This window comes from Trachurus japonicus, chromosome 13 (assembly GCF_045865225.1).
Source record: "Trachurus japonicus isolate A0001 chromosome 13, Traja_1.0".
NCBI lineage: Eukaryota > Metazoa > Chordata > Actinopteri > Carangiformes > Carangidae > Trachurus > Trachurus japonicus.
Genome location: NC_140919.1, coordinates 38,870,837 through 38,880,030, shown reverse-complemented (window position 1 = coordinate 38,880,030; position 9,194 = coordinate 38,870,837). Strand labels below are relative to the sequence as shown.

The following is a 9,194-nucleotide window of genomic DNA, read 5'->3' as shown; positions in this document are numbered from 1 at the left end:
GTATGTATGTAAGTATATATATATATATATATATATTGTATATACACACATATATAGTGAATTAAAAGGGCCTTACATTTGGAAGATCCGTGCAAAAATGATCAGTGAAACACTGTACACATTGTATAGTGTTCTGTATCATGGTCAGTCACCACTAGTTTTAAAGGGATAGTTCAACATTTTGGTAAATTGGCCCATTGTCATAATCCCTATAGTTTTAGGAGTAGGTTTGTTACCTTTAATAATCGGTGCAAGCTATTTTTAGAACGGCGGAGCAGATTTCTTGGTTTCCCTCGTCAAACTCATCAAATACACAATCCAACAACTCCAAAACGCTCTGGTGGACAAGTTGTGACCTGCACATTCACCACGCTATGAGATAATAACGGAACATTATGAAACAGAGCTGTTTTCAAGGCAATGCAGAGACTGCTTGCCGAAAAATTGTCCCCAACGTGAACGCGCATCAGCAGTTTTGAATGAATTTACCTCGAAAACAACTTGTCCACCAGAGCGTTTTGGAGTTGTTGGATTGTGTATTTGATGAGAAACCAAGAAATCCCATTAGCCTCCGTAGCGTAGCTCTGAGCAGCTCACGGCTCTGCTCCGCCGTTCTAAAAATAGCTTGCACCGACAATTAAAGGTAACGGACCTGCTCCTAAAACTATAGGGATTATGGCAATGGACCAATTTGCCAAAATTTAAATGTCTACGTGGTGCAAAAAAAAAAAAATGTAATGTGTGTTTTCTTTTTTCTTATAAATTCTTACTATAGTGCAGAGCAGGGTACATTTATGAATGAAAGCACATGTCCTTAAAGAAACTGTGGTGGATTGACAGAACAATTAAGACTGTCATCCCTGGAGCTGTGCCTCCATCATGAATAAAAAGCTGCACTGACAGGTAGGTACAGTATATACTCCATAGTGTTATCTCACAGTGCCTACAACTTAGCATTAGTGAGTGAGTGAGCAGAAACTGGTATCAGCATCGAGTGTGGAGATCCTGACACTTGTTCCGCACCACGCTGCGACAAGAAAGAGAAGCAGAATCATCATCCACTTACCTGCAGCCTGCAGGACCATGTGCATCCGAACTTTAGCCTGCTCCGCCGGAGTCTGCACAAGAGCCACAGAGGAAGATAAGAGAGAAAATTAGTCGCCAACGATAATGTGATGTTTTATTTTCCTTCCTACGCAGAGTTTCTTATTCTGTCTGGGTCAGAGGTTGGGGGCAGCTGCAGAACGGAGCGTGGAGCTGCAGGGCTCAGTGAGCTGCTTGAGGGCGTTTAGAGCAGGAGAGACACTTGTTAACTCAGAGGCTTTCTAAGCCGTCCTCTTAAGGGATGATCAACCTGTTTCCACTGTTACCCTAGTGCCTGAGAAATCACAAAGCGCAGTTCATGACAGGACAGTCAGCCTCCGCACTAACACAACTTTATCTATATAATCTAGCTCTGAAACTGTTGCGTCCCCTCAGGCTGAAATATATTTTACCCATGATAATCTTTAACTGCAGCCATTAGAGCCGAATGTTCCCTTAAACTGTCCTCACGGAGCACCGGGGGGACGGCTCCGGCGCGCTGCTATAGTCTAGTCGTCTCTTTAAAAAAAAAAAACCCTGCTAGTAAAAAACAGAAAGCAACAACATCCCTGACACACCAGGGAGAATCAATGAGGAAGAGATGAAGAGAAATTTAGAGACAAAGAGGGAGAGAGTGAGAGAGAGAGGGAGAAGGGAGAGGAGAAGAGAGAAAACAAAAGCTGCTGTAACAAGTCTTTAGAGAGTTGGATAAGAGGGCACAGAGAGCACATTTTACAAAGATCACAGCCAAAGACTCAACATATTCCCCTTCCCATCATGTGTGTGTCTGTGTGTGTGTGTGTGTGTGTGTGTGTATGCATCAGAAACGCTTAGCGGGCACGAACGGGAGGGGGAGGGCCTCGTGCTTTGACAGCTGTATTGGGAGGTGCAGCCCTTTTTTTTCCTGACATGCCCTCAAAAGGGCCTTGCTGTAATTCCAATATCACTGCTATTAGATTTGAGGGTCTTAATTGTCAAGGAAGAATGATGGCTACGACAGGGCGTGGAGCTATAAAAGGCGAGCGCGCCGCAGATTGCTCTCCGAGGTTTTTTTCTTTTTCTTTTTCTCCGGCGCTACCGTGGCACGGCGGCGGACCTCGTTACCATGCAGCGGCGGAGACTGTGTGTAGGATTAGAGAGAAATTAAATGCTAATGGGGATGGGATCTGAATCCGCTGCCTGGGAGCATCATTTAGACGACAGGGCCGGGGCGTCGCTGACAGGCAGCGCTTCTCCCTCCTCCCTCCTCCTCCTCCGCCACCACAGATAACCCGGCTCTTCCTCCGCACCATTCCTTCTTCTGTCCCCCCCCCCCACAGCAAAAAAAAAAAAAAAAAATCTGATTTATCAAACTGTAAACTTGTCACTTTGTAAAAACGTCACTTTTCGGTGGCAGTCGGGGAAATATAATGACCCCCTTTAATGTAGCGATGTCAGGGTGCTGTATCCTAGATGGAAACGCACATCAAGGCACCGCACAGACACAGACTGACACACACTTAATGCAACATGGATATGTGTGTGTGTGTGTGTGTGTGTGTGTGTGTGTGTGTGTGTGAGTGTGTGTGCGTGTATCCCCCTGTAGCAGGTGACATAATGGATCACGCTCACACTGACTTGCAATGCTCGACAGCTGAAATTACCAATCACTATTATGTCGGAGAAGGGGAAGAAAACTTGAGGCCTTCACCCACACACAGACGTACACACACACACACACACACACACACACACACATCCTCTACTCCCCTTCATGAAGAACTGATTAGGGAACATTTCAGTCTATTTTTTTTCTTGCTTTCTGGCATCTTTGCCTTTATGTGAACAGTCTTAGAGCAAATGGAGGGATTACATGCCACAAAATGACTGTCCTGAGTAGGATTTGAACCCATTTAACCGGTACGGGGCTTAGCCTGCCGAACAATAAAAACCACAGGGAAATCAGTCTTTGTAACTGTGACGACTCATTTACAGCAATAACGCACCACGGCTTAACTAACCTGTGCGCGCGCAATCATCTTAGTTACAGTTTATTACGACGCCCCCCCCCGAAATAATTACATTAGCATTTGTTTACATTGGCCTTGAGGCATGTGTAAGGCCATGCATCCTAAATGCACACACATATATACACACACACACACACAGCTTCCAGCTCTTGAAGGGTAATAAGACACTGAATCACTCTAGACAGACTACTGCTGCTGCATTGTGTGACGCTGCTGAAACTTTCAGGCAACTTGCTTCTCTTACAACACTAATCAGTGATGTCAAAGCAACTGTCACCTTCCTGCCACACGTGAATGGGAAAACACCAGCCTTCTCATCAAGCACTGGAGGGATGGTTTTTTTCTCTCTCTCTCCCTTTTTTCCTATGTTTGATTCAGCATTGAATTAACCAGTAACACTTTATTATAAGTACAAACTATTAAGCATTAGTTAAGCATTAATAAATACTGAATTCTTCATTTATAACACATGAATACTCATTAGTATGTAGTTTATACAGTTGGTGCTTATCAATGATGAGTAAAAACATTTTTAACTGTGTTTATAAACTACATACTAATGAGTATTCATGTGTTAGAAATGATGAATTCAGTATTTATTAATGCTTAATAGTGTGTACTTATTATAAAGTGTTACCAATTAACCTGTCAGAGCTGCAACTAACTAACTATTACATTCATTATCTATTTATCTGCAGATTATTATTTCCACTAATGGATCAATCCTTTTGTTTATAAAGTGTCAGAAAATAGTGAGGAATCATTTTAAAATGAAACTATTACGTTCGCATTTACTGGACTCAATCCTTGATAGTTTTCACCTAGATGATAATTATAGCAATTATTTGATTATCAAAATAGTTAGTCAATGTTCTGTCAATCAATTAACTGATAAAGCAACTAAGTTACAGCTAATATCTGTAGAAAAGAGAGAAAAAATAAAACAAAGAGCAGGCTAAGTGTGAACTTCCTGCCTACAGAGCTAAACTGACCCTGGGACGGGTTAATTAATATCTAATTATCAACACAAGTGAAAGTAAAAGGTGCTCGCAAGTCAGCTCACAACTAAGCAAACAGAATGACGCACAACCCACACACACACAAGCACACGTGACATTTCATGTTTTTGCTTCCCGACAAACTCTCTATTTTTCACTCTAATTTGCACACGCGCGCGCCCGCTTCCTCTGTGTGTAATTCATTAGTAAACAATAAAAAAGGCGTTAATTGTGCTCCCCAGAGGCAGATCGGCGTTCCCCCCACTGGGAGAGAGGCGCCCGCTGCATCTGAAGTGGCTTCGCCCCACAATTAGAGCCGTGCCTCCTCGACACACACAAACAAATATGAGACACCAGGAGGAGGACTGTGTGTGTGTGTGTGTGTGTGTGTGTGTGTGTGTGTGTGTGTGGAGAGAGTGAAGCAGGGGAGTGTGTGTTGGAAATAAGCAGCGAATTTCCTTACAGGGGCTTTAGATTATCACACCATGTAGAGAGAGGGGGAAGCAGGCGGAGGGGGACAAAAGACAAGACAGACACAAAGTTGCTTTTGTTTTTCTTCAGAGCTCTGGATGTATGGCAGACAGAAAGAGGGAGCGTGAGAAGACGAGGGAAGATGAGGGAGAAATTAGAGGAGGATGATGAAGAAGGATACGGAAATAGGAGGAGACCAGAGACAGACGGGATCAGACAGCCGCCGTCGACTGGATAGGTTTCATAAAGTAGAAACGATCAGACTTTTATTGGGAAACGGCTGGTTCGTACAGAGCCACTGATGTGGGAAATTGCCGCAGCGCTGTTCACCTGACAACAGACAAAAGTGTCACATGCAGTACACACAGAGTGACAGACGCTGAAGTCAGAATGAGTCGAGGCTTCAGCGTCTCACCCAACGACACGTGGACAAGAGGCATCGCAAAGCAGGGACGGACTGGCCATAGGGCGATATGGGCTAATGCCACAACGGCTGCATAATGAAGTGAATTTATGAGGTGTATGTATGTGCTATGTTGTGGGATGTGTGCAATATGTGTTATGTTATGGAATATGTGCTATGTTATGGGATATGTGCAATGCTGTTGGATTAATATGGCTGAGGCGTATTGTTCTTTTTGTTTTTTGTCTTTGTCATTGTGGCCATTAAGGCATTTATGGCGCAGCTACAGTGTCCAAGACAAATTTCCGTGAACGGGACAATAAAGTTTATCGTATCGTATCGTATAAGTGGCCGTGTGAAGATGCAGGTGTGCTGATGTAGCTGTATTTTTTTTTTTTTAAAAAAAGGTCAGTCGGGGCCAGCTGTTTACGGCCGGCCAACTCTAAAAGACTGAACACACAGTAAGAAATGGAGTAAGGCAGTGTTTTTCAACCTTGGGGTCGTGACCCCACATGGGGTCGCCTGGAATTCAAATGTGGTCGCCTGAAATGTCTAGTAATTGATGAATGAAATGAAAATTACTGATAAAATATATTTTTTAACTAATTATTATTCTTTTTAATTATGATTAAAAACACCACACACGATCTTGAACAATTTTATTCTATACTTTCACTTTCTCAAATATAAATCGAGTTCAAATGAAATGCAGCATAAAAATATCTGAGCTGGCGCGTCTTGATTGACAGCAGATCACAAATTTTTGGCAACCTCGCGATCATGTGCAGTCACGTAATCGTGGGGTCGCCAGAAATTTGTGATGTCAAAATGGTCTGGGTTCGAATCCTGCTATTGGAGATCAATGCATTTTCTTGTCATATATCATCATTATGATCACTGCTATGTATATATACATTTAGAGTTTGTGTAATGTGTGGCCTCTCTCTGTCAAATATGTCAGGGCCTCTTTTTGGTGCCAGTCCGTCACTGTCCCAAACCCAACGAATAATTGCCCATCTTCCATTCACTGACTGAATCATGGCCGCGTTCCCCTCGGTTGTGCTTTTGTGAAAACTTTTATAAAAGGATGAAAAAGAAGCTTATAAAGAAGTTCAAACCCTGCCTACTTTTCCTTTTCCCTCTGCTCACCCTGCCACCGTCCCACCAACACCTCTGCTGGAGCAAACCAGTGCTTTACATGTTGCCCCCTGTTGGAATATCTGGCAATTAGTGTTTGTGTTTGGCTTTTTGACAATCTGTCTTTTGAGACTTTGGGGTGAAACACTTGACAAAAGCAGAAACTCATTTGCTCTCTGTCCATGTTCTATATGTGTGTTTATCTAAATCTAGACTGGTATGTGTATGGTGCAGGTATTCTTCCTCTCTTTCTTATGAGGTGTAAAGGAACACCCTTTTATAAACATCCTTCTTTTCAAGTCACAAAAGAACACAAAGAAGTGACACCAACACCCGCTTGACTCAGGCTAACTCTTGCCCTATATGTGACAGGAAGTCCAGTCCGCTCACAGGAGGCCTCCAGCTTGTTTGCCTACCTCACCACGGCGACGACAGACACGCCGGGACGCGCTCAACTCGGCCTGCTCGCCCAGCGCCTGTCCCATTAGTCAAAAATAAACATGTCCCATTAGAAAAATAAATAACCCTCACTCCACTTGGTAAAAACAATGCTACTCTGTGTATAATGAGGCACGGCAAGCAGCAAATTTGATCTATTTTGAGTCATGCTCTGCTCCAAGGGGCTATTATTATCATTATTAGGCCTGAGGCCAGCCAGACAAAGCTAAGCATGGTGGGTCAGCGGATGAATTAATGCCTGTTAGAGCAGACACACACAGAGGCCGAGCAAAGGTCAGATAGAGCGTCTCTGGCCAGATTGTGGTCAGATGGTTGGGCTACTGTCTTACAGCATGATTTACTCTCCGTCCATCAGACCACACAGCAACAAGAGTCTAATTTATGACTGACCAGGAACAGACAGGAGGAGAAGAGAAGAGAAGAGAAGAGAAGAGAAGAGAAGAGAAGAGAAGAGAAGAGAAGAGAAGAGAAGAGAAGAGAAGAGAAGAGAAGAGAAGAGGAAAGGAAAGGAAAGGAAAGGAAAGAAAAGCAGAGGAAAGGAAAGGAAAGGGAAGAAAAGAAAAGCAGAGGAAAGGAAAGGAAAAGAAAAGTGAAGGAAAGAAAAGAAAGGCAGAGGAATGGAAAGAAAACACAGCTGTTTCATTTCTACAAAGATTTTAAGAAACTACAAGACTAATGCTTTAGCTCACTGTTACTTTCATTCATCCTCTCCCAACATAATCTGTCCATCCATTCGGTTTATATACTCATAATGACCATAATCAGTTCAGGTCATACTACCAGGTCAATTGAGTTGTGAACAAAAACAGAGAGAGTGAGGAGGAAACCAAGGGGAGAGGGCGGGACAATGAAGGAGTGAAGAGGTAGATAGAGACTGTAGTAGGTCAGAGAGAGAAAGAGAGAGAGAGAGAGAGGAGCTCGGCTGAGCTTCCTGATGATTAGTTGAGCCCTGGAACGGGCAGACACAGTAAACCATCATCCTCCTGCAGCTTGGAGGAGCAGCAGCTCAGTGGAGCTCATCTCATCTCCACTACAACTCCACAACTCGACGGAACACGAGACGTACACGCCGCAATGTACGAGACAATTTCAAGACAAAGACAAAAAAGATCCTGCTCAGAAGTTTTTGGAAGATTACTGCTGAGAGTGGCAACATGAGAACAATAAAAAAAAGAAAAGTAGTTTATGGTGCACATAAAACGCAGTATGTGATAAACGGCTTTTGGGGGATAAATGATCGGCTCGCAGCCGTCAAACAGTGTAATTCAATTATAAATTTGCATTGTGATCATCATCTTGTCTAAATATGATTAAATAAATATAGTTTATCCAGCCAGGTTTTTGTGGGTGCACTCTGGAGACAATCTTGTGCACTTTTAAGTGATTCACATATTCACAGTCCATAAATCCCATTAAGTTGATTTAGACAGAGAAGGTTGTTTCCAGGTAACAAAGATGATTTTGTGTCATCCCCTACATCATTTTCACAAATCAAGCAATATGTCACTGACGATTGTTAGCTCAATTTAAACTACTAGTAGCTCTCACAACTCTAAATCCTGAGATAAGACACGTCGGAAATAACTCTCAATAAGTTGAATGTCCAGCTGCCTTTGTCTCACAAAAACTCGGAAGTGTAGCCTACTTTTTTACGCTTTCTGGTGGGAAACTGAATGACCCCAATGACAAATGTCCTTCTGCATTTTAAAACGGAGAGGGTTATATTTGAAAACTTGTAGAAGAAATTCAGTAAAAAGCATCAACACCCTGGCTTCAGACACACACGTTCCCTTTTCCCTTGCTTGTGTCGCAAAAAAAGTAAAGAACCCGAATAAACTCACTCGACAGCTTTCGAATGTCCTTAAAAAATAATCCTGAGAAAACGCCGGGACGTCAGTGACATCATCAGTCCATCTATTGTGACATAAATCTTAATTGCGCCACTGTAACCATTATTATCTGTCAATAAACAGTTTCAATATATTCACACACGCCGAGCGGCCCACCTCTACAAACTCTCTTCATGCTGGAGTTGATACGCTCAATATTCATCTCATTAGATTTTTAAAGTCTTCATCTGTTTCCATTTTCTTTCATTTGTTGCATTTCGCTCAGGCTTCCTCTGCGTCTCCTCCTCCTCTTCTCCCCCTCCCACCCCCCCGCCCCAAACAAACACACAGATATATCCCATACCCAAAAGAGGACAGGGGAAAACAGAGCCCCTAGAAAATGCAATATTTCTGTTTTTAATATCGAGGTCTATAAGATCAGGGCAGAGATGGGTTCCATGGCAATATGTTTATTTATATATTTTATAAGGAGGGGGGGGGGAAATCTGCCTATCAGTATATGTATTTGGGGGGCCTGGGCCACCGCATCTGAGCTCATCTTATATGAAAAATAATGTTGTGTATGGCTATACTTTTATATATAATGGCAATATGGGATCAGGGCTCTTTTACAATGTGCCATACTTCAGGCTAGGGCTAACAGCATTTTATGGCCCGCCAGCAGTTCATCTTCATGTCTCAGGCAGGCAGGAGCACTGCATAATAATGTCGTTTCCTGCCCCCAAATGCTATTTCACAGGCCGGGGCTCATTTCTCAAACTTCACCACTTTTACAATTTCCCAA

The 9,194-nt window shown here is 42.9% G+C and overlaps 1 protein-coding gene across 1 annotated transcript in view; it reads right to left on the bottom strand.

The window, feature by feature from the left end:
• The window catches only part of rsrc1 (arginine/serine-rich coiled-coil 1), a 130,457-nt gene that overhangs the window by 65,181 nt on the left and 56,082 nt on the right, over positions 1–9,194 (bottom strand). The window contains exon 6 of the mRNA XM_085796497.1: positions 1,067–1,118. Within this exon, the coding sequence (XP_085652623.1) occupies positions 1,067–1,118 (52 nt within the window). The remainder of the gene's footprint in view (positions 1–1,066; positions 1,119–9,194) is intronic.